General features: G+C 25.8%; 4 protein-coding genes across 4 annotated transcripts; 3 read left to right on the plus strand and 1 right to left on the minus strand.

Moving 5' to 3' along the window:
• Positions 1-2719: 2719 nt before the first annotated feature.
• LOC130946227 (3'-5' exonuclease-like) lies at positions 2720-3214 on the plus strand. The gene has a single exon (XM_057874898.1). It carries the CDS (start codon positions 2720-2722, stop codon positions 3212-3214), a length of 495 nt encoding a protein of 164 aa, XP_057730881.1.
• Positions 3215-4964: 1750 nt separating this feature from the next.
• On the minus strand, positions 4965-10734 carry LOC130946228 (uncharacterized). Its single transcript, XM_057874899.1, has 13 exons — positions 10477-10734; positions 9854-9991; positions 9652-9733; positions 9121-9197; positions 8807-8913; positions 8454-8559; positions 7847-7963; positions 7649-7740; positions 7032-7098; positions 6822-6900; positions 5702-5793; positions 5147-5290; positions 4965-4991 (listed from the first exon to the last, which is right to left on the minus strand). The coding sequence occupies exons 1-13, from the start codon at positions 10732-10734 to the stop codon at positions 4965-4967; spliced, it is 1386 nt and encodes a 461-aa protein (XP_057730882.1).
• A 7683-nt stretch (positions 10735-18417) lies between these two features.
• Positions 18418-20634, plus strand: LOC130946229 (cytochrome P450 71A1-like). Its single transcript, XM_057874900.1, has 2 exons — positions 18418-19437; positions 20000-20634. Exons 1-2 carry the CDS (start codon positions 18418-18420, stop codon positions 20621-20623), a joined length of 1644 nt encoding a protein of 547 aa, XP_057730883.1. The 3' UTR covers positions 20624-20634.
• Positions 20635-22304: 1670 nt separating this feature from the next.
• On the plus strand, positions 22305-25809 carry LOC130946231 (cytochrome P450 71A1-like). The gene is made up of 3 exons (XM_057874901.1): positions 22305-22766; positions 23493-23960; positions 25183-25809. The coding sequence occupies exons 1-3, from the start codon at positions 22305-22307 to the stop codon at positions 25807-25809; spliced, it is 1557 nt and encodes a 518-aa protein (XP_057730884.1).
• The last annotated feature ends 1043 nt before the right edge of the window (positions 25810-26852 follow it).

Consider the following 26852-nt stretch of genomic DNA (forward strand, 5'->3'; position numbering starts at 1 on the left):
GTAATTTTATTTTTGGAGCTATTTTGTTACTAGATATATGTTTAACTTTGAATATGTGAGTACAAAAGGATTAAATTAAATTAAAAAAATCTGTCATTGAATATGTGAATACTATCTTATGATACAAAATTAAAGTCTAAAAAAATATTGAAACTGCTTTAACACAACCAAGATGACTTCATCCAATGAAAGACAAGCTTCAAATATTGTTACATTCTATACTTCGTTCAACGTCCAATACCAATCAAACTTTAGCTATAACATAGAAATTTTAATTATTAGAAGATGAAGCAATAATATCAACACATGAACAATATAGAATTTCCAAAAATTTTCTAAATTTTTAATGGCATAGCAATAATAATAATAATAATAATAATAATAATAAATAAATAAATAAATAAATAAATAAATTACTAAATTGGCAAGGGAAGCAAAAATATTACAATGTTATTGCGAGGTTCTTTCCAATAAAATCCATGGAGCAAGTGGAGATTATGTAAATCATTAATGCATTCTTAGAAGGGAGAGAGGGAAAATATTATGCAATTAAAACATGTTAAATAATGAATAAGACAACTAACAATAAAGTTCGACTACTCTGGACTAAATTTCTATAATAATCTCTATTAAAATTTTTTATCATTTTTGTTTTTTATATTCAAAATTTATTATATTAGTTATGGTTTGTTACACTAGCTATAGACAAATAATTAAATGATATTATTTTATTTTAGTATTTAAACAAAACAAAGGAGTAATAAAAAATAAAAAATAAAATAATTTGTACATCATTTTTCTCTTACTCTTTCTTTATTAAAAAAATTAATTAAAACTGTCCAATTATTCTAATAGACACTTATTTACAATCTAATCAAATTTGAAAGATAGACAACTATTTTAGATCAAAGATACTAATGAGTAAAAAGAATTTTGAAAATTAAAATTACCTTAAATAAAAATATTTTTAATTATTTGCTTAGTCTATATGCATAGTACAAAAGGCTAATAGTAAAAATAGGAGTTAATATTTATGTTGGTATTTGAAATTGCACTCTCATTTTAAAGTTATTGAACTTTTAATATACTCAATTTAGTTTCTAAAGTAGATATCTACATGACCAATGTTAAATTTATGAATTATTTTCTATATATTAACGACATGTTGATGTGAATTATTAGTATTATGTGTCATAATATAGTTCAATTATATACAATGGGGTGGTGACGGAAATGAATTCTCTTCAATTTTTTTAACATTTGAAAAGATAAAGTGTAATTTTTTAGCATTAACTTTATAAGTGGAACTAAAATTAAATATAAAAAAATAATAAAAAATAAAATATCACAATTAACATCATCCAATTTTTTTTTGAAGAAAATTCATTCTCTGATGACATGTCATCACGTGTTAACAATTGATACATTGTCAGTCAATTACACATGATTAAAGCATGTTTTGACACAGGACATTAACAATTTATGTTAGGATGCTACTGTCATAGAGTCACTTATTTTAAAAATTTAAATTGATAAAAAAAATAACATTAATAATTATATCTCTAATAGTTATGTCAACACATTATTAACAAAAAATAAAAGAAGAACTAACATGTATCGTGGATAGAGGATGAGATCGAGAATGATTGAGGACTAATGTTAAGTTTGGTTTGTCTTGAAAAAGAAAAGATATATAATGAGACTAAGAGACAAAATAATAGGGGGTATTTAAAACAGATTAACTCAGTATTTAAAATAAATATACTTTGCAATGCAAGATCCAAATAGTTACTTTAAAAAAATAAAATGAAATTACATTGATTCTACTCTATCTGTTTACATTGGGTTTGCCAAAGAAACTCGGAACACTAAGAGTCCATCCTAGAAAAAGACATGATCCCTTAAATGAACATAAATATAGGTAAATTTGCACTATGAATATATGCTCTCAAGATTTATAATGTGTGATTTTGAAATTTTAGAATTTTTTGTGAAATGTGCTTTGAAAATTGTGATTTTTATTTGAAAAAATTGAATAGTTATGAGCATAATAGAAACAAATACAAATAGAAGATGTTTTTAGATGTATTCGCATAAAATGTAGAATTTAATATATGGTGTAATGAATTGAATCAATCATTATAATAAAAAAAGAAAAGTTTAGAGATAAATAACTTTATTAAATTTTAGCCAGTATGTAACCAGCAAGAAAAAGTGAGTTATTAGATGAAATCTCATATCAATCTCACACTATTAAAATTATCTTGATGACTATTTGATGGCTACAAATCACAAAAGTTGCTGAACCTAGCATTCTTCATAAAAAATATATCAAGTTATTTTGAAACGTAATAACACGCTCCTTTAAATGAGATTGTTATTTAGAATGTAATTCTTTTTTATTATTCTTAATGAGTTGTTGATTACTAGCACTACTGCCTAGAAAAATACATAATCACTTAAATGAAGATACATGCATTCATTCTGAGTCATAAAAACAGAAAGAAGAAGAAAGGGTATATATGGTTACAATATATTCTTTCTTAAGTCTATAAATAATTAAATACATCCCAAGTTTTCAAGTTATTTTCGTTCTTAATCCCCAAACTCCTTATATGCTTGTTTAGTTGTATTCTCTCGTTGTTCATTTACATAAGGAAAATGTTTGGACCTCCATCATCAAAATCATTATCATCATCAACATCATCAATCCGTAAATATGATGGAATTAGTGGTGCCTCAACCAAATTTATCCGTTATCATTGCTTTAAATGTTGAATGGTGTAATTACTACAAACCCGCGACATTGCATCTTTGCATCGATAAGAAGTGCCTTATCGTGCAACTCATCTACATTGACAAATTGCCTCTTTCTCTCAAGAACTTTCTCATGAACCCTAATTTCTTTTTTGTGGGATTTTCATTTGCTGAAGATATTTCTAAGATTAATAATGAGCATGGTCTCAATTGTGGTGGTGTTCGTGCCGATATTAAGGACCTTGCGGTAAGAAAATGGCCCGTCCGGTGGAATCGGTCGTCGCTGACTTTGAAGGATCTAGCTATGGATGTGGTTGGTTTGAGTATAAAGAAGCCTAACATTGTGAGTTTGAGCAATTGGGACATTAGGGTTTTGAGCATTGAGCAAGTTGAGTATGGATGCATCGATGCCTATGTTTCTTACAAGGTTGGTCAGAAGCTTCTCAGGGATGATTGATCACTTAATCTTGATGATGCATGTTTAGTTAGTTTGTGCTGTTTGCATATATATTTGTCAGAGCAATTGGGAATCTAGGGTTTTGAGCATTGAACAAGTTGAGTATGTCTGCAAAAGATTGGTCACAAGCTTCTCAAGAATGGTTATGTATGGATGTGTTATTTTGTGGTGCTATTGGGTTATTAGTCTTGTTTAGTTAGTTCATGTGGTTCTTAATGTTAGTTATTAATTAGTGGAGTACAGTGATGAAGAAAAATGGTGGTTGGTTTGTTTCTTTTTTAATTAGCTTGTTAACCTTAATTTGTTTCTTAGTAGGTCATGTTCCTTCTAGAGTAGTTCGTTCTAGCTTCTAGGTTAATTAAGTGTTTAATACTTCAATGTTTTGACTTTTGAGAGTGATTATTGACTAGTCATTATAATTAATTACTGGGACTTATATATAATTGAGTTTATCTATTTTAATTTGTATCACATATATTAAGTTTATAAATTAAATTTTTTTTATTAAAATTACATAAAGTTATAAAAATTTTAAATGCATTTGTTTTATATTTATTAAATAAAAATATTAAAAAATTTATTTCGATAAACTTATCATGTGCCTTTATGATATATGTTAAATAACATTGCGTTATAAAGAAACATAGACATTATGTTTGATTAATGTATGCCATAAATACTGAAACATAAATTAAAAAGACATAGACATAATATATATATAAAAGGCATATAAAATACTGAAATGTCATTAATATCTTCATCCTTTACCTTCATCACTGTCGAAATTTTTAAGCTAATTTTTTTTATATTGATTAAATATATGTATAATATATTATTATTGGAAGATTAGGTATTTTTTTATATGGTATTTTCTTTAAATCGGACGATTCGATTTATTTAAAAAAAACTACAAATCGTAAAGTTCGATCTGTTTGAAAAGAAAATAAACTACAAATCGAAGGATCTGATTTGTATTTGATATTTTTTATTTTTTAAAATAAAAATCGAACGGTTCGATTTGAACATTAAAATTTTTTTATTTTCAAAATCACAAATTTTAGACAGTCCAATTTGTGATTGTTTGTTTAAAAAGGAGGCGTTGGTTTGCCAAAGAAACTCTATCTCTTTGCATTTATTCTACTCTATCTCTTTGCATTGGTTTGCCAAAGAAACTCGGAACACTAAGAGTCCAACCTAGAAAAATACATGATCCCTTAAATGAACATACATGCACTCTCGGTCATAAAAACAAGAAGAAGAAAAGGCAGGGTTAATTGTGTCAATAAAAGAAAGAAGTTGTAGATTTAGGATTACATTATATTCTTTCTTAAGTCTATAAATACATCCCAACTTACCAATTTATTTTCCTCCCTAAACACCATTTTAATGGTTTAATAATTTAATAATGTTTTGAAAGTGATTATGATACTAGTTAAATTAACTATTTGGAGTAATAATATATATTATGTTCGATGTATTTTTGTTATTAGATGTATGTTTAATTTGCATATCATCATTTCCTCTCCCCTATCTTTCACTTGTGGGATGCATATGCGGATCAGCAGAGAAAAATTATATAAAAGGATTAAATTAAATTAAAAAAGTAATCTTTCATTGAATATTTGAATACTATCTTATGATACAAAAAAAAATTCTAAAAATACTTACATCCAATGAAAGAGAAGGTCAAATATTGTTACATCTTCTTTTTGACCTAAACCATCCACCAACTTTGATTGCCATACTTCATTCAACGTCCAATTCCAATCAACTTGAGCTATAACATATAGAAATTTTAATTATTAGAAGATATCAACACATGAACAATATAGAATTTCCAACAATTTTCTAGGTTTTTAATGTCATAGAAAAAATAATAAATTAATGAAAAATTCCAAATTACCAAATTGGAAAGGGAAGCAAAAATATTACAATGTTATTGCGAGGTTCTCCCCAATAAAATCCTTGGAGCACAACAGGAATGAGGTTGCAAGTGGCAATTATGTAAATCATTAGTGCATTCTTACCCATCCATTCTAGAAACCTAATCTTGTATCTATATCCACAAACATCAACCTACAATAGAGTAAAAAAAATATTTACCTTGTGTCCTAAAAATATATGTTAAATTTATAAATAAAATTTTTTTATAAAAAATAAAAATATTTTAAATTTTTAATATATTTATTTTATATTTATTAAATAAAAAAATTAAATTTTTTTTACTAATGATAACTTAAAAATTTAAAATACATGTTAACTAAATTCTTAAAATAAAAGGACAAATATAATTTGTATTCACAAAATAAAAGCTTTTAACACATTTTTTGTTAGATCAAACTCAACCAAAGTAATAATAAGAGCAAATTATGTATGTGTATATACTTAAGCGTTCGTTAATTACGTTTACTTAATTTTCAATTGCCCGTAAGTATGTATGTTTCATTATTAATATTTGAATTTTGAAACAAGGAATCAATGTCAAACCATATAATATATTCCGGCTAAGAGGATACCAGCAGCTCCAGCAGTCACACACATATAACTAAGTGTGTAAAGAGGTTTGTTTATGTGCATTCCTGCAAGACAAGACTTATAACATTAATTATAAATACAAATTAAACAGAGACAATTTTAAAGTGCCCTATATATTTAAAAAGGATCCAAAAATATTATCATGGTCCAAATAATATATATAATATTAAAAAATTATATAATATAAAATATATTACATAAATATACTGATAAATAATATATTTTAAAATACAAAAAATATGTATGTATATTTTATTAACATAGTGGTCAATTTTTCGTATCATAAAATTCATTGATAATAGAATCTGTGTCAAATTTTTCAGCAATTCTTTTAATATAATTAAAAGACAATTAACAAAAAATTCATCTTTTATTTTATTTCTAAATTATTCTTAACAACATTCATAGCTGAAGATATTCATTATAAAAATGGTCTTCCTAACTTTTTATCCTTTTTGAAGATAAATTTTTTATTTGAATAAATTATTATATTAGTCTCTAATGTTTGGATCAAATTTTAATTTAGTTCTTAACTTTTCGAACATTTTATGTTTATCTCAAAAAAATTTAAACGAGTTTAATATTGTTTTACTATTAAATTTGACATGAATAATTAACAAAGTTAGTAATGTAAACATTAACAATGTTATTAGTTAAGTCATATTGTTTTATTTTCGTATGTTAGAAAAAATAATAAAAATTTTCTTGTAATACTTTCTTTTTTCATTTTTTTCTTAACAATCAATCACCAGTATTCCAAAATTAAAAAAATACTTTTTCTATCAGTGATTATTAGTATGTTAATTTTACTTATGTATTAAAATTGACTGTTATTAATTCTCTTTAATATGTTAATTATTTGTGTCAAATTTAATAGTGACAATATTGAACATGTTTAAAATTTGTTGAGATTAAAATAGAACGTTTGAAATAAAACATTTAAAATATTAGAGACCAAATTAAAATTTGACTCAAATGTTGATATTTTTTATTTTTATGCCAACTCACATTAAAAAAAAATCGTAAATAAACCTAGATACAACTAAAACAAGTAAAAGAATAATATGCTTACCAATTATGTCCAATATTAGCCCCAAAACTACAAGAAAACAAGTTAGGGACATCCACTGAAAAATTCTCACTCTATGGTCCTACATTTAGCATTACGGAGATAAAACGAAGATTAATTAGAAGCTTTATTAACAATGCATATGAATTAAAGATAAAGATGTAATAATAATATATGAAATATGTACATAATGGAAAAAGAAGTGAGTGTTACCTTAAAATGAATTATAATATGCCCATAATGGAGGCCAACAAAGCAGGTTACAACAGCCATCAGAGAACTACAATTTTATAACACACTATAAATACTTAACCAAATAACATATTGGCATTTTTTTAAGGGCATCAATGCTTTTCAAAGAAAGTAGTTAGCATTCTTGACAATCAATCGTTATGTTAATAATTGTTTGAAAAATTCAAAAGCATTTTTAATAGTAACTAATGATCCAAGATACTTGTTCAATTATATTTTTATTGACACCTATTTTTTATTGTTAAAATTACCGAACAATAACTGCTAAAGTATTGTCAACAAATTTTTATCCTTTTACAATTATTCATATAAAAAAATATTATTTATATACTAAAATAACTACTAAAATTAGTCTCTATGTATTTGTGTTTTTATATTACACGGCATTCGACAAGTAGTGAATATTTAGTGGTGGTTTTGTAAACCGCTGCTAGATATAAGAGTTGCGGCAATTTTGGGAATGAGTAGCTAAATGATTTTTTAAAATAAATAACCATAGAAAGTGTCGTTTATGTCAATTGTAGTGTATTATAATTTTGACATTGTAAATAAAATCAACTATATGGTTTACTACTAACCTCAAAAATCCTTCAGGATCAAAAGGGGCTTGACACCAAGAAGGAGCATTAGGAGGCAATGGTCCATAATTAGGAGAATTAATACTACATTCCTATAGAAAGAAAGAAATAATTAACTAAGATAATTATTTATCAAAGAATAAGAATAACAAAAAGTAAACAACTATAAAAGGTTTATCAAAGAAAGAATATCCATACATGCTTTCTTGCATATATTGGTTTCTTGTACAAATGTTGTATACCTAAAATCGTTCGATCAATCATTCCAACAGCATTACAAGCTGGTCCTGTGTCACCCCTTACACCACATTTGACCTATTAATAATTAAAAATAATATTTTTATAATATTTTTTTATTTATAATATTTAGATAAAATAGTAACTTTTTTTAAGTTGTATCTAATAAGTTGAAAATTCAGGTGTAATCAACTTTATCTGAAGTTGATAACTGAGAATCGTTAAATGAAAATCTAATCAAATCATTTAACTGCTCTCATCAACTGTCAACTTCACGTGAAGTTTACTACATGCACCTGAGTTTCCACCATCTAATAATGATACATGTAATTTTTAGAAAAAAATATAATATTAGTTATATCAATTAAAATGTCTTTTGTATGAAAGTAATTTAGTGTACACATATAATTTAGTTATATCAATTAATAATGTCTTTTTGTTTCTAATTTATATTCTTTATTTTATGACTGATATTAAAAAAATAAAAGAAACAACGTTTTCCTTAAAAGCTTGAACTCTCTAAATTTATAATGAGAAAAACAAAAGAAATTTGTAGAATTGCACTTACTAAATATGTCTTTGGAGGTACATTTGGAATTTGAAACTCCCAATCAGGAACATACAACCCATAAAGTAAGCAAAGATAAAAGATGCTAAGAAAGAACACCACAGCCCTGCAAAAAAAAATAAATAATAATAATAATAATAATAATAGATAATTATGAGATATGCATAATTCTTATACATAAAAGTTGAGTATTATAATTTCTGTGCCCGTTGAAAAAATAAGTAAGTGAAAGTTTTAATTATTTTTTCTTATATTTAATTATTTTATATATGTAAAATAAGTATTTATTTTATAATTTAAATTTGAATTAATTAAGGAAACTAAAAATACACGGATAAAAAATGAAGGCTTACCCCTGGTATCTATACTTCCTTAATAGAGACAAAACTGAATTAACAGAATCATTACACTTCAACCAAATTTCACATAATGCCGCAACCAAATATGCTATAGCAATTCTCTGACATCAAATGAAGAAAATTAGGAGTGAGGATTATTTTTTAAAATTTTTGTAAAATAATATATACAACGGAAAATAATGGTAACATTTTAATTTGTGAGAATTATAACAAATGATATATATCCACCACTATATATAAAAATAAAAAATAAAAACAAAAAAAATCGTTTAAAAAGGAGTACTATAGAGAGGAACAAGGATACCTGCCTGTAGTATTCCCATCCATCTTATTTGTTTTATATCCACTCCATATGTTAAATCATTGAGACCATGAATAAAACCTCCTGTGTATATATATAATATATTTGGTTTATTAATATATAAGCACATTGTTTTTTGTCTTAAATAAATATTTATACTGAAGATTATTGATTAAAGGATTCTTATACTTTTACAAAATTTTTATATTGGATAAAATTTTTCAATCAAATTCATCCTAACTCCGTGTTAAAAAATGCAATTTCTTTTTGAAATATTAATTTTTGAATTTATTATAGAATGAGTTATGAAATATTTTAAAAATAAATATTCTAGGATTATTGTATTATTTTTTGAAAATTAATAATAACTAGCACGTATCCAATTATACTTTTTTTTTTTTTAGTATATAGATCTAATTATAAGCTTTAAATATGCAAGCACCAATTAAAAATTTGGTAAAATTATCTACCAACATATTAATTAAATCAAACCTATTCTGAAAATTTGGCATACACAATAAAAGGCTCAGTTAAGCACCTTGAAGAAAAACACCTATTGATAGAAGCTTAAGAGCTCGTATAATTGCCTTTCTAGTTGCAATAATTCCAGAAGATAATCTCTGTTTATAAATAAAGCTTGTTAAGCAAAATTGATCCAACGTTAGTTTATACAAAGTATGTTTATAAACATATATAGAAATAATTTAATTAGCTTGTGAAATTAAATTAAATATATATACCTTGTATGTGAGTGCAAGTGAGACACCAACAATAAAAAGGAAAAATGGCATGACAAAATCTGCTAATGTTAAACCATTCCATGGCGAATGATTAATCCCTGGAAAGAGTCTACCAGCATGATCCACAAATATCATAAGCTGCATCCTCATAAAGCAATTGCATTATTAGGATAAATGTAATTAAGATTATATATATTTAAAAAAAAACTTATAATTTCATTTGATGTAAAAAACACTCATTTCATACATTATTTGCATAAAAGTAGCATATTTTTTTTCACACCTTATTAATTTTTTTTATATGTATTACGGTATTTTCTAACTCTAAAAATTACTAATTAATAAATTATTACATATATAAATTAAAATTAGAATTTTTGATACTCATTTAAACGAACAAGTTAGTTGAACATTCTATTAAATATAAGTGTAATTAATAATTGGCAAATCATTTGAAACATCATCCTCTCCAAAATAAAAGTGTTAATATAGCAAATTAATAAACAAATAAGGCAAAAAAAAAGCTTAAAGGACATAAAATACAATCTGAATGATGAACATTTATCAATTAAAAAAAAAACAAAATTGTATAAAAAAATAAATAGAGGAACAATGATACTTACAGTGACGGTAAGACCTCGAAAAATATCTAGTGAAACAAGACGATCATTTTTATTATTAGTATTATTATTATTATCTTTTGCATTGGAAAATATAATGCCACGTCTTGATTCTGAGACTTGCAAATTAGCCATCTCTACATCACCATTTTCTTTGGCATCTTTCTTTGTTCTATTAATTGGATTGAGATGTATCCTTTCTTCATTTTCATCACATTCATCATAATTTCTGACACGCTCATAGCCAGAATTCTCCATCATGGTTTTCAATTTTTTATGGTAATTATTTCTCCAATTACCAAAAAATCATATCCAATTTCACAAAACTCCTTTTTTTTATTCTTTTTTTCCTTTGAAAATAAGAAGGAAAAAAAAAAGAAATAAAAGTAAAAACTTGAAAGTGGGGTTTTATTTGTGTATTCTTTTACCTCCCCTTCCTTGAATTTCTTTCATCGTAAGATGAAATTTTTTTTTGGGAAGAATACAAATTCAATGCTAATTAGCATTCTTTGTTATTAGTCTTTCTTTTTTCTTAGCTTTCTTCTTGCTCTTACTTTAATTATCCCTTGGTTATTAGCATTCTTTGGAAGTCTTTCTTCTTTCTTTCTTGCTTACTTTAATTATCATCATTTTCTTCTCCATATTTCTAGGTAGTAAGATGGGGTTTAGAAAATTTTGATTTTTATTTAAAATCCGATTTGCATGGTGATGATATATAGGACTATATACAATGCCTTTCTCCATGTGAAATAATTATGAAAATTACACCTGGATTATTTTTTCACAAAGGCTTTGTACATTAAAAATTAACTATTAAATAAAGTACTGTATATTTTTAATCAACTATATATATATATATATATATATATATATATATATATATATATATATGTTGTATATACATTAAAATTAATTAGTAAAATTAATCGCTAATATAAAATATAAGTTAGAATCAAGGTTGCGAGAATCAAACTGGTTAATAAACCGGTGAAATTACTGGTTCAATAATTTATTGATTCGACTGAAGTTCAACTGAAATTTAATCAGTTTAATTAAATATTAAATAAAATTATTAAAAAATCTATATATAATTTTGAATATATAAATTTAATAATTTTTAACTTAATAAAATTTAAAATTTCACAATTTCACATCATAAATTATTTATAATTTAATATTAAAAGTTCACAAACAACTTCAATCAACAAAGTTCATAACAAAAAACAACTATTTTTCCAAGACATGACCCAAATTGCTTCCATTTACACAACAACATGCACGATCACATCAATCAAAATCAAAATCAAAGTTTTATTACTCAACGAAAAGCATAGTTCACTTGAACTGCAACTATTCATAACTAAATATGTATTAACAAATATGTTGAATAATGTGAAGCGCATGTGAAGGATCATCAGGAACAATAATAATAATAATCATAAGAAGGTGAAGAGGATCAAGAAAGGGTTAGAGAGAACAAGGTCAGCTACTATTAGAATTAGACCAATAATTAATGTTTCAAGTTGTACCCAGGTCAAAGGCAGTGCCTTACCACCTCTTTTTCCACTCAAGAAAGGAAGATTAGAGAGGTAAAAAAATAAAAGAAAGATTTTGGAGTATTCATAAGTTTGTTTAGTTTGATCCTCTTTATTAGTTTTCAGAGTTCTTCTCAAATAAATTTCCTTATTTGTTTCTATGATCAAACTATGCTTTCACGCTTATTAGGTTAGTTGTTAATTTGGGTGGATCTGAGGGATTTAGAATGTAAATTTTGACTTTTGTATAATCATATGAAATGTGCATTCCCTTGTGATGTTATGATGGATGCAAAATTTCTCAAATAAGTGAGTCCCACATGGCTGCTTGATCCATCAGCCTCAAAGATCTAATCCATCGACACAATATTAATGAGTGAGTGGTGCAACAATTCAGTTTCAGAAAAAAAGCATAGTTGAATAAAATTTAGCTCAGACTTATAGCAACACCCAAGTTCCATCGAGAAGCGCAGATTCCTCAACAAACAATAACATCAGGAAAAAATCATGAATAGAAAATCAGATTCCAATATAAACAATACCAAAATCATGAATCCAAAATAATATCAGAAAATTATGAACAAATACCAAAATCATGAAATCCAGTAAATCAGAAAATCATGAACAGATGCCAAAATTATGAAGTCCAGCAAATCAGAAAACCATGAACAGAAAATCAGAAGGCGACGAGGAGGAATAACAGAGTATTACTTACCGGCGGCGAGCAACAACGTCGACATAGGAGGCGAGGTCGGCGATGACAAAGACGCAGTGGAAGCTGCGGTGGTCAAACCCGTCACTGCTGTGGCTGTGGCTGCGGGACGCGGTGGCGGTGGGCTGCTCGATTGGTAGTGGTGGCTGCAATGGTTCATAAAAGATAGGAGAGACGAGTGTGAATTGGTGATTAGGGTTTAGTCGTTCAGACTTCAGCACTTCAGCGTTGAGCCTTTCTTTTTTTTTATAGGCTAAACAACGACGTTTCAGAGAATGTATTTTCGAACCGAAAATCCTCTAAAAAACTGGACGATTTTATCGGTTTATCGATTAACCGCCGGTTCGACCGATTTTTCACTGTTTTTTGGCAGACAATTTATAGGTTTATTTGGACTGGTTAAGTGATCGGTTTCTGGTTAATACGATTGAACCGGCCGGTCCGATTCGATTTTTAAAACCATGGTTAGAATATAAAATATATATTAAAAATAAATTAAATAATACTTATTTAATATATAATAATTAATTTTAATATATAAATAATATTTTTTATTTTTAACTAAATAATTAATTAATAAAATAATTAAATATGTTATAGTAAAATATTCACTACAATCGTCTTCTAATTTTGCATATCAAGAGTTGCTATTTATCCTCAATAAGTAGTATTTAATAGATTTTAATTGAATAAGATATATATATATATATATATATATATATATATATATATTAGAATTAGAAATAACAAATAAAGATGGTGATTAAAAACTGAATTTACATCAAGAACTAAATTTTTTTAATAGTTATTTATTTTATTTTTATTGATATTTATAAATAATTAAACATTAGTTATATTATGTTTTATAATTAAAATTTTTTAGCAATAATTATATAATTATTATTGATAATAACTCTTTTAATAATTTTAAATAGTATATAATTATCATTATAACATATAATAATAATTTTATATTATTTAATAATTTTAACAAGGTGTCCGAAATTTGCGTTGTTAATTTTTCTTCATCGAATACAGGTTTGGATGCGTCAATCATTTCTCCTATATGGATATATATTCTGCTGAAATTTTAACGGTAGATATGTACTCATAATAATTCTCATTCATGTGGATGATGCGATTTCGGGATCTGAATTCTTACGAATCCCAAAAAAAAAATCATATATAGTTGAAGATTTTTTTTCCTCTCTCATCTCGTTGATATGTTAAATTTTTATACGAAAATTCAGATGTAGTATGTAAAGTTAATAAATAAAAATTATTAGATAAAAATTTAGTCAAATTAATTAAATTATTTAATATTTCACAATAAACCTGAATTTTCATCTTCCTATATATATATCTCTATCATATCACAAGCCTACTTTGGAGACGGTGTTATATGTATCTATATGGTACTGAAGATAATGTATAAACATATAACGCCAATAATATCTGTCACAATAATACACCTCTCTTTTGTAGTATGTAATCATCGTGGCAGTGTTATTATCATTGTAGTGTGTTTCTTTGTTTTAAGAATACAAACAGTCAAAGAAAGAAGCAATGGATCAAAATTCAAAAGTTCAAAGTATCTTCCCGACGCACCGAACCACGTGATAGATCATAGAACAACATTTGTGTCGTTATCTTATACGAGGAAATTAAAGTTCTAGCTATTAGAGATATATACCAAATTTATTATCATTTAAATTTGAATTTATTTGTTTGGTTATAGAGTTAGGTTTAGTTTAAATTTTAAAAAGGATTTCTTGATTAAATTTTAGAGATATACAATAAATTTATTATCATGACATAATATTATAATTTATATGACTAAAAATTTTAGAATATTATTATCTTAATTAATCTCAAATAAAAAAATTATACAAAATTTATGTAAATCTAAACATAAGCAAACTAAATTAAACTTAATTATATAGTAGTGGGGATAGTGAGTAATAATTAATCATTAAAGTATAAATTATTAATAAAACATTTTTTAGTAGCTGCCTACATTTATTATGTCATTTAGAAATCAAACTGATAATTTTTTTATAATAGAAAAAAAAATTGTATTTTCGACTTTAAAAAATATAAAATGAGAAATATTAGATTGTGTTTATTTTTTGAGATTTGAATTAAGATTAAGAGATTGAGATTGAGTATTGATATATTGTGTTTGTTGATAAAAAATTAAAACAAAAATTTTAATTCGATCATAAAATTTTAGTCTCTTTAGTATCTCTAAAAAGTGGAGACATAGGAGATTAAATTTTTTAGGGATAGAAACTGAAATTTTAATAACATTTTTTTAAAAAATATTTTATTTAACTTTTTAAATTTCAAATTCCCTTAATATCTATTCTTATCTTAAACTAAATATGATAGTAAGACATAACTTAATTAAATATATTTTATATCAAATACAATACAAAAACTTAATTTAATATTTATTTTTTAATTTCTGTCTTTCAATCTTTGTCTCTCAATTTTTATCTTTTAATCTCTATTTCTTAATTTTAATTTCTCTTTCAAACATAATCTTAAAAAACCAATTTTTTCAACCAATATTAACTAATTTTTTTAAAAAATATTTTATTTATCTTACATCCTAGATCATAAATTCTTAACATTGTTTTTAAATTATAAATTCTAAATTTTAAATTTGACTAATACTAACTAACTAAAAATTGGTTCGTTCTATTTTTTTATATAGAATATAAGCTAATTTTTTTAGAAATAAATAAATGTGGATGGGATTTTATAGGTACACAAATCTGATTATCAAATTTGTGATTTTAAAATAATAAAATTTTATAAATGATCCTCAAATTTTTTACTTTAGAAAATTAAAAATAAAAAGCGAATATACTCTAACGAGTAGTATCCCAGCCTCTTGGATACTCACGCCATCTCCAATGGCGGCACATTAGCTAGCAATGATGATATATATAGTGCTTCATGATCATTACTGAGAAGGATGGAAGAAGAATAATAACATAATGGATCTAAATCATTATCATATGTGAGGAGAAAATTACTACCATATAACATAGATGATGTTACGTTTTTTGTTATATCTACCTTCATAATCATCATACTACTGAAGATAATATATATGTGAATACTATGGTACCTAAAAATCGGTATCTATTTATTAAAAAAAATTAAAAATTATTATTTAATTTAAAAAATATAAAAATAAATAATTTTTAAAAAATTAAAATTTATTATAAAAAATAAATTAAATAAAATTTAGATAAAAATTTATAAACATCATAAAATTAGCTATATATATAACATATAACGCTAATAATATTTATCATCACAATAATATATCTTCTGATATGTATTTTAAATATTTGTATTTTAAAAAATTTAAGTATTATCTAAAAAATATTAATTTATATTTTTAAAATATTTTAATTTAATTTAATAAATAAATTTTTTTGAATTTTTTAAAAAATTTTTAATATAAATAAATAAAATAAAATATATTTTTTAATTATTATATCAAAAAATAAAATTAAAATAAAAAAATTTTAATCTTTTATCTTAAGTTACGTTCCGTATCACCTCTCTTTTCTGACATTTATTATCATTATGATGTGTTTCTTTGAATTTTAAGGATACATACAAAGAAGCAAGGGATCAAAATTTTAAAATATCTTGCCATGCACCGAACCACATAATAGGGCAACATTTGTGTCGTTATCTTATTATGCCGGGAAAGTTCTATTAGAGATATATAACAAATTTATTATCATTTAAATTTAAATTTATTTGTTTGGTTATAGAGTTAGGTTTAGTTTAAATTTTAAAAAGGATTATCTGATTAAATTTTAGAGATATACAATAAATTTATTATCATGACATAAAATTATAATTTGTATGACTAAACATTTTTAGGATATTATTTTAATTAATTTCAACTAAAAAAATTATAATTAAATAAAAAATTATATAAAATTTATGCAAATCTAAACATAAGCAAACTAAATTAAACTTAATTATAGTAGTGGTTGTGAGTAATAATTAATCATTAAAGTATAAATCACTAATAAAACATTTTTTAGCAGCTGCCCACATTTATTATGTCATTTAGAAATCAAACTGATAATTTTTTTCTAATAAAAAAATATATATTTCGACTTTAAAAAATATAAAATGAGTAATATTAGACCGTGTTTGTTTTTTGAAACTAGAATCAAGATTGAAAGATTAAAATTGAGTATTGATATATTGTGTTTGTTAGAACTAAAATTTTAATTCTGGTCATAAATTTTTAGTCTCTTAAGTACTTTGAAAAAAATAAACAGAAAACTCAAGAAATTGAATTTTTTAGAGATAACAATCGAAATTTTAATAGTATTTTATTTTTTAAAAAATATTTTCGTTTATCTTTTTAAATTCTAAATCTATTCTTTAATCTCTTTTTTTTTTATCTTAAATTAAATATGATAAGTGAGATATAACTTAATCAAATATATTTTACACCAAAAATATAATATAAAGACTTAATTTAATTTTTATCTTTTAGTCTCTATCTTTTAATTTTTATCTGTCAGTCTTTATCTCCTAATCTCTATTTCTTAGTTTTAATATCTCTTTTAAATATAATCTTAAAAAATCAAATTTTTTGGACCAACATTAACTAATTCTTTTAAAAAGTATTTTATTTATTTTACCTTCTAAATCATAAATTCTTAACATTATTTTGAAATTGTAAAACCTAAATTCTTAATTGACTAGTACTGGCTAACTAAAATTTTTTATAGAATATAAACTAATCTTTTTAGAGATGAATAAATGTGATGTGATTTTTTTAGTGTAGAAATGAAAAATTTAAGGATCAAATTTTATGATAAAATTTTATAGGTACAAAAATTTTACTATTAGATCTGTGATTTTAAAATAATAAAATTTTATAAATAACCATCCTCAATTTTTTATTTTAGCAAATAAAAAAAATCATAAACACAAATCTTATTCTCATATTTTTTGTATTTAAATTTGGCTCTCAATTCTTTTTAATTGTCCTCCATAATTTCATAATACATCTCTCATTTTTATGATATTATATAATATATACGAGTTAAATCTCAATTTGGCCCTTAAAATTTTACTAGATACTCAGAATAACCCCCACAATTTCGTTGGCCCCAATTAGAATCTTCAAATTTACAATCGTGGCTCTAACTTGCTCCTACGATCATTTCCGTTACCGGAATGCTGATCTATAGCGCAATTGCATGACATGATGGACACTACTTAAACGACGGTGCATTGGTTTCGCGCGCAAACTCTTTGAAAACCACGTAGTGTAAGGTTTTTTTTTATTTTTGACAACTTATGATCGTCGTAGTGGAAAGAAAGAGAGTTTTAACCCACAAAAAACTAAAACGACGTGGTTCCAAAGGGTTTGAGCGCAAAACCAACGCGCCGTCGTTTAAGTAGTGTCCACCATGTCATGCAATTGCATCAAATCAACATTCTGGTGACAGAGATGATCATAGGGACAAATTGGAACCACAATTGCAAATATACTTTAATATTAAAAATAAAAAGCAAACATACTTTAATGATAAGTATCCCAGCCTCTTGGGTACTCACGCCATCTCCAATGGCGGCACTTATATATAGTGCTTCATGATCATTATTGAGATGATGAATGGAAGAACAATAATAACGATAATGGATCCAAATCTATTATCATATGTGAGGAGAAAATTACTACCATATAACATAGATGATGCTATGTTTTTTATTATATCTACCTTCATAATCATCATACTACTACTATTGTTTTTTCATAAACTCACAATTAGAAGAACCAAATTGAAGCTACCACCATGTCCACCAAAACTCCCTTTCATTGGAAACTACCATCAACTAGGAACACTTCCTCATCGCACTTTCCAATCTCTATCAAAAACCTATGGCCCTTTAATTTTGCTTTACCTAGGCCACCTCCGAGTTTTGGTAGTTTCGTCGGCCGAATTGGCGAAAGAAGTCATGCAGACAAACGATGTGGTTTTCGCTAATCGGCCGCACCATACGGCCACGAGGGCCTTGCTATATGGTTGCAAGGACATCGCATTCGAGTCCTACGGCGAAGCATGGAGACAGAAAAGAAAGATTTGTGTTCTTGAGTTGCTTAGCGCGAAAAAGGTTCAATTACTCCAATATATAAAAGAAGAGGAGGTTACAATATTGATTAATAAATTACGTGAATCTTGCATGAATGTTAATAATAGTAGTTATGGTAATTCTACTAATTATGTAAACCTTAGTGAGATGATAATTACAACAACAAACAACATTGTAAGTAGGTGTATATTTGGTAGGAAGTACTATGATGTAGAAGGTAATAATAATAAGGATAATAATAATAATAATAATAATAATAATTTTAGGTTTGGTGAGATTGTGAGGAAGGTAATGAGTCATCTATTGGATTTAGGGGTTGGGGATCTTTTTCCTATGTTGGGTTGGGTTGATGTTCTAATAAGTGGAAGGGTTAAGAGGTATAGGGACACTTTTGAAGTGTTGGATGCTTTCTTTGATCATGTAATTGAGGAGCATAAGATGGCAAGCAAAGAGGATGATCATGATAATAACAAGAAAGATTTTGTGGACACTCTTCTTCAACATCAAAAGGCTATTATGGTCGACTTTGAGCTTGGTGATCATGATGTTAAGGCACTCATACTGGTATTTAATTTCTCTCTATCTCATATTTTCTGTATATATATCCACACTTGCCAAGATGACTATAATTTTTGACAAAAAATTTGTTGAAAAATTGAATGTTTTTTGCCAAATCTATAAACCGATTATCAAAAGAAAATTTGTCGGTAAATTATCTTCGTAAAAAAATCTTTAAAAATTTGTGCTGATAGATAAAATATGTTGATAAATTTATCGATAATTTATTATTTTCTGGTAATATCATGAAAATAATTGTTGGATTATTATGAAAAATGAAAAGATAATTTTCAACTATTAAATTAAATTGTATGAAATATATATTCATTAAAATCTTTAAAGAAAATTTCACTCCAATTATTATTATTTATTATTATTATTTTTCAAATTATATCAATCCAGCAATTTTTGTTCTGACTTTTCAACATTAATATTTATTTTGTATATACTTATAGAATAAAAAATTTACCTAAAAAAATGAAAAATTTTTATTTTTTTATTTTTTATTTGGTTTTTCCCATTTGACTATTTGCTTATACATATAAAATTAAATTAAATTAAATTTCAGGACATGTTTTTGGGAGGGAGTGACACAACTTCATCAACACTAGAATGGGCTTTCACAGAGCTAATGAGAAGCCCAATCAAAATGAAAAAGGCCCAAGATGAGGTAAGAAGAGTTGTTGGCAACAAATCAAAATTAGAAGAAAATGATATTAATCAAATGAATTACTTAAAAAATGTCATCAAAGAAACCCTAAGATTACATCCAGCTGCTCCTCTTTTGACTCCAAGAGAAACAACATGTAAAACCAAACTCCAAGGCTATGATATTCCTCAAAAAACAATGGTTTATGTTAATGTTTGGGCAATTCAAAGAGATCCTCAAATTTGGCAAGAACCTGATGAGTTTATACCTGAAAGATTTGAAGACAATGAGGTTAATTTCAATGGTAAATGCTTTGAATTTTTACCATTTGGTTCTGGAAGAAGAAAATGCCCTGGAATGACATTTGGACTTACTTCAGTTGAATATGTTCTTGCAAATCTTTTATGTTGGTTTGATTGGAAGCTACCAAATCAAAGTGGTGTACCTGGTCATGCCCTAGATATGTCTGAGACCTTTGGCCTCACTGTCAACAGGAAAGTTCCACTTTATCTTCAACCGATAATGCCGCGTTGCGATATTTAAAGTTGAAATACTTGCATGTTCTTAAAATATATTTTGTGTGTTTTTTGTAAATTAGGTTAAAAAATATATGTTACTCTCTTTGTTTTTAGTTAAGTGTTATATTTTAAACGATGGTGCTTGTATTAAGAAAATAATTGAAATATATTAGAATAATAAAAATTAAAAGATAATTTATTCTCTTTTGTTAATTACCTTGATAGGAATAATTATTCTACTAATCATTCACTACTACTTTTCTAATAAAATACTAATAATAATTAATTTAATTTTAATATACTACCAATTTAAAATAATTTTATACGATGTATATTAAATTATATAATATTATATCGATAAAAATAATAATTTTTTATATTAAATATATAAATAATTATTTAAAAAAATAAATATTTAATTAAACGATTGTATAAATTATACTATCAATACATCAAAATTATACTTTTTAACTTTTTATCTAAGAGGAGCTCAGCTCCAAAGCAGAAAACCCAAGGACAAGAGAAAAACATAAGCCACAAAAAAACAAAAAAAAAAGGAAAGGAAAAGAAGAAAACAACCCCATTCTATAATCAGCTCTAAGCACATGCAAACTTAAATATTTGTTGTTCCTCACTTTCCACATGCAAACTTATTTGTTGAAAACATCCAAGTGCATCACCCGGCCACACCCACGTAAGATTTCTATTAATAGTTCAAATTTAAAAGAATAATCTATCAATAAGTTAGTCACTTTTTCATAAAATTAAAAAAAATCTAAAATTTATTAATTTATTTGTTATTTCTAATAACATGTCATTTTAAAAAAAAAACTACATTTTTATTTTCAAAACACATTAGCATTCTCTAACAAAATTAGGTATTCAGTCTCATTCACATTTTACATAAAAAAAAAAAAAACAGACATCGGCCAAACACTATCAAAGTTTATTGTCGTTTTGAAACCATATAATATATATTGCAGCGTTTAAAGTGCTGCCATTGTAGAGGGCCATTGAAGTTCGCTATCACACTATAGTCCAAATTCATGTTATCTGGTTATTAATTAATTTTTAATTGTTCACATGTATGCTAGTATATATATATATACATTTTTTTTAAAGAATTAAAATAACAAAAATTACTAACAGTCTTATTAAATATATGTGGCACATGATTTCTTCGTTTCTTTAATTTACTAGCCCACTAAAATTTTTAAATAGTAATAATTGATTAAAGCTATGCATTATTTATCGCATGAAAACAAAAGTATTTCATATATATATTGAAAATTAGTCACTAAATATATCTATCACTATGTTGTATATATTTATATATAAAAATTTTTTATATTTTTTTAACTAAATATTAGCTACTAGAATAATTAAATATATCATAGTTGATAAAATAATCATATTTATAATAGGCAAATAATCAAATTTATTTATTATTAAAATATTTTTATAAAATACTAAATACATATTTCTATATACAGTGGTTGACAAAATTTTAATGAGTAAGTATAAGAAATTTTGTCATCATGTCTACCATAAAAAACAAAATTATGGGGATCAAAATGTCAAAGCGGTCAACATCCACAAATGAATTTGACTTGAATGTTAGGTATTTCAACATCATCTTGAGCATTATATTAATTAAGAGATGTCAACTTTGCACTGCTAGGCACACACAAAAACAAAAAATTACAATGGAACTTGTTCTATCATCAATTCTAGAGAAATTGCAACATCAACCAAATTCAACCCTCTCTACCATATGTTTCATAATCATAAGTATCTTGTGTATTGTTAAGTTCACAAGAAGAAACAACGAGATCAATAACCTTCCACCATCTCCACCAAAGCTACCATTAATTGAAAACCTTCATCAACTAGGAACACTTCCACACCAATCTTTAAAGGCACTTTCTAAAAAATATGGCCCTCTTTTGTTGCTTCAATTAGGGCAAACTCAAGCCCTAGTTGTCTCTTCAGCAGAACTTGTTGAAGAAATAGCAAAATCACATGATGTTGCTTTCTCCAATAGAGCAAACAATAAAGCTGCAAGGGTTTTCTTCTATCAATGCAACGAGGTTGGTTTTGCACCCTATGGAGAGGAATGGAGAAAAAAGAGGAAGCTCTGTGTTCTTGAGCTTCTAAGCACAAATAGGGTAAGAGTTATGATACACAAAAACTTCATTCTTATTCAAAATATATTTATAATTATTTTATTTTATTTATATTTTATTTGTTACATATAAGAGAAACAAAAGAATATTTTGGTAATGTTATCCCATCACTTTTTTCAAAAATTTATGCGAATAAAAAGATATATATAAATAGTTATCTCTTTAAGATACCTCTTTAGACATGAATCTCTTTTGAGTTTACGTGAGTTTTGTTGTATAGACTTTTTTTTATTAATCTTATGTTAAATTTTTTATAACAAGGACTGAACTCTAGACGTTTGAATCATAAAAATTCTCACATTATATAACTTTCACGTAGGCTTTTTTTCAGGTCATATAAATTTTGATGCTGTGATATCACAAACATAAAATTATCTCTCCAAAAAATTTTAATTAATAAAAAAATACATAAACAATTATATTTTTAAAACGTCCATATAAATTTTTTATTAAGATGTGTGTCAATTTTTTATATAAGCTTTTTTTTTGTTTTATTAGTGTTATAATTTTTTTATTTTTAAAGTTAATAAGGATCAATTATAGAGCTTTAAATAATTAAAGGTCTAATGTCATATTATGAATTTATTTTTTAAAACATTTAATTAAGCTGAAATGAAGAAGTATATATCTAATTATATATCTAATATTTTATTCCATATATATATATATATATATATTCTTATTTGAATTCGTATTTGTCAAACATAGGTAAAGTCCTTTCAACCCATTAGAGAAAATGAAGTATCAATGATGATTAACTCCGTATATGAAGCTTGTGCAAAAGGGTTGTCAGTGAATTTATCTAAGATGATTATTGCAACATCAACAAACATATCTAGTAGGTGCATTTTCGGGCTAAGGTTCGAAACCAGTGATGATGGTAGAAAAAGCATTGCTAAGGTTGTGAGAAAGATGATGTCACAATTAACAACACTTGGAGTTGGAGATTTGTTCCCTTCATTGGATTGGGTTGATGTTTTTACAGGTTTCATGTCAAGATTAAAAGTTACTTTTGCTGAATTAGATGCGTTTTTAGAAGAGGTTATTGAAGAGCATAAGAGAAAGAAAAATTGTGATGATAATAATAAAGATTTCGTTGATGTACTTCTTCAACTTCAAGAGAGGGACATGCTTGAGTTTGAGCTCAATGGAGATACCATGAAATCACTCCTCTTGGTTTGGTTTCAATTCTCTCTTTCTTCTATTACCATATATATATATATATATATATATATATGATTATTTGTACTTTAAAAGATGAAAACGCTGACATATGTACCCACACTAAATCGAAACTAAATTTGTATTCATACAAGATGTCCTCCGTGTGACAAAAATACCTGTTTTTGGAGGATTGAAGTGTCACGTAGGATACTTTTGTCACACAAAAAAAATTTTACGTGGGTACAAACTTAACTTCGATCTAATATGGATACATATGTTAGTATTTTCATCTTTTATAAATACAAATAGTCATTTATTCGACATAATAATAAATACATTTGGACAAAATAATAAAATCCTTACCGTCCATGATTTATGTGCTCCCCATCCCCCACAAATGAAATTATTTCTCATTCTAACATATTGTCTTTTTCCAAAATATGTTATCATTTTTCTTACAGAAAAATAATTATTAGATAAAAATAAAGTATGTATTAAGCACAGTTTAATTTGATACACTATCAATGTAAGAGGTTTATTTGATCATTTAATCAATTTCATATGTTTAGATAATTTTTTAAATAATATATTTAAAAATTAATTACTTTTAATGATATATATTATAATATATCATCAAATGTATATGTAAAATTATTTTAATTTTTTTTTGTAGTTACTATTTTAGATTCTCAGTCTAGAAAAATTAAATTGTATATGCATGTCTACAAGAGGAAATAAACATTTTTAAGAATTTATTTTCAACGGTTATCATTATGTTCAATTTTTTTAATTGAGTAGTTTTAGCATCTAATTTTAATTTGTAAAAAAGTAGTTTTAAATGGTAAATCTCTCTAGCCACTCTGCCATAATTTACATATAAAAAAAATTAAAGAAGACAAATATGTAACCAAACATAGTTTAAGATAATCATGTAATATTAGGGGGCATTCATTTCATTTATTTGTCTGATTTACTCTAAACGAATGCAAGGATTCTCAACAATGGTTAATTGGTCATGATTCTTTTATGATATTTTATTAATACTTGAAAATTATTTACTGTTTCAAATAAGTTTGAAATATTTATGTTAAGAATGAAAAAAGCTTAAATATTTAGTGATATAGTTTACATGATCAAATTATTATTATTATTATTATTATTATTATTATTATTATTATTATTATTATGTGAAATAATTTACAGTAAACAAATTATGCATCTTTCTTAATTGTAGGATTTGTTTGTTGGGGGAAGTGACACTGTTTCAACAACTATTGAATGGGCCTTTGCAGAGCTTGCTAATAATCCAAAGATCATGAAGAAAGTTCAAGAAGAGGTAAGAAGAATTGTGGGTGGAAAATCCATGATAAAGGAAAATGACCTAAATCAAATGAAGTACATGAAGTGTGTAATCAAAGAAACTCTTAGATTACATCCACCAGGTCCACTTTTGATTCCAAGAGAAACAGCAAATAGTGTGAAAATAAAAGGGTACCACATTCCCAAAAAAGTAACAGTATATATAAATTCATATGCAATTCATAGAGATCCTAAATTATGGGACAATGCTGAAGAGTTTATTCCTGAAAGATTTGAAGGTAACCAACAAGTTGATTATAAGGTAAAAGATTTTCAATTGATCCCATTTGGTTTTGGGAGGAGGGGTTGTCCTGGAATTTCATTTGGGGTTGCTTCTTTTGAGTATATGATGGCTAATCTTCTCTATTGGTTTGATTGGAAGGTTCCTAATAATAATAATAATAATAATAGTGCATTGATAGATATGAGTGAGTTTAATGGGTTGAGCGTTACCAAGAAACAACCACTTTATTTGGAGCCAATGCCTTACTTAATTTGTTAAGGGTGGAAAGGAATTCAGGTGTGTTATTGACAATGTCAAAAATTCTTATTTGATAATATGTTTTGTCTGTTGTGTTAGTATTTTATTTGCTTTGTTTTCTATTTTTGTATTTATAAGCACTTTGTGCTATGAACTTTCTTCCACTTTGTAGCAAGAGCTTTTATCAAGTTTCTGCGAAAAAAAAGCTTGTAAATAAAACGATATATTATTATTATTATTATTATTATTATTATTATTATTATTATTAATAAGTACGATTTTGGTTTCTAAAGTATAGGTTAAAGTTTTTTTGTCTTCAATATTTTTTTTTCATACAAATTCATCTCTAAGTTTAATTTGGTTTTAAATAATCTTTTTATCAAAATTTTAAATTTTATTACCAAATTACCCCTAACTAAAAAAATTATAAAATAAAATAAAAAAACGGACGAGAACGAGAAAGAGCGGGGAAGGGAAGAAGAAGAAGGGGAAAGAAGGGAAAATTGAGGCAGCTCGCTCCCACTCTGGCATGGTGTTCTCCCCCGGTTCCTCTTTCTGTCTTTGTCGTCCTTCTTCTTGGTAAACTCAACGGCGGCGGTTTGGCAACGGCGTTAAAAACTCGGCGATGGCACAGCGGCCCCCTTTTTCCTTCTCCGATCTATTTTCCCTCTCTGCCTTTTCTCGTTGGTGCTCACGCTCTCTCCTTTCCTTCACGGTGCTCGAAAGCGACTGCTCCACGCTGCTACTCCTTTCTAGGATTCCAATTCTGCTTCTTTTTTCTGATTTTGTTAATCACATTGTTTCTGATTCTGATTTCCTTAATTCATTGTTAATCACATTATTTTCAATTTTGATTATGTTTCTAATTTTGTTAATCCATTATTCTGTTTCTTCTGCTTCTATTTTTTATACTTTAGATTTTGCTTATGTTTGTGTTCCTATTTCCGTTTTTAATTCTGTTTTTACTTCTGCTTTTAATTCTATTTCTGCTTCTGTTTTTTCTGCTTTTGATGTTACTTTTATTTCTATTTCTGTGTTTTTTTTTTATGTCTATTACATTGTTT

Source organism: Arachis stenosperma, chromosome 8, assembly GCF_014773155.1.
Source record: "Arachis stenosperma cultivar V10309 chromosome 8, arast.V10309.gnm1.PFL2, whole genome shotgun sequence".
Classification (NCBI taxonomy): Eukaryota; Viridiplantae; Streptophyta; class Magnoliopsida; order Fabales; family Fabaceae; genus Arachis; species Arachis stenosperma.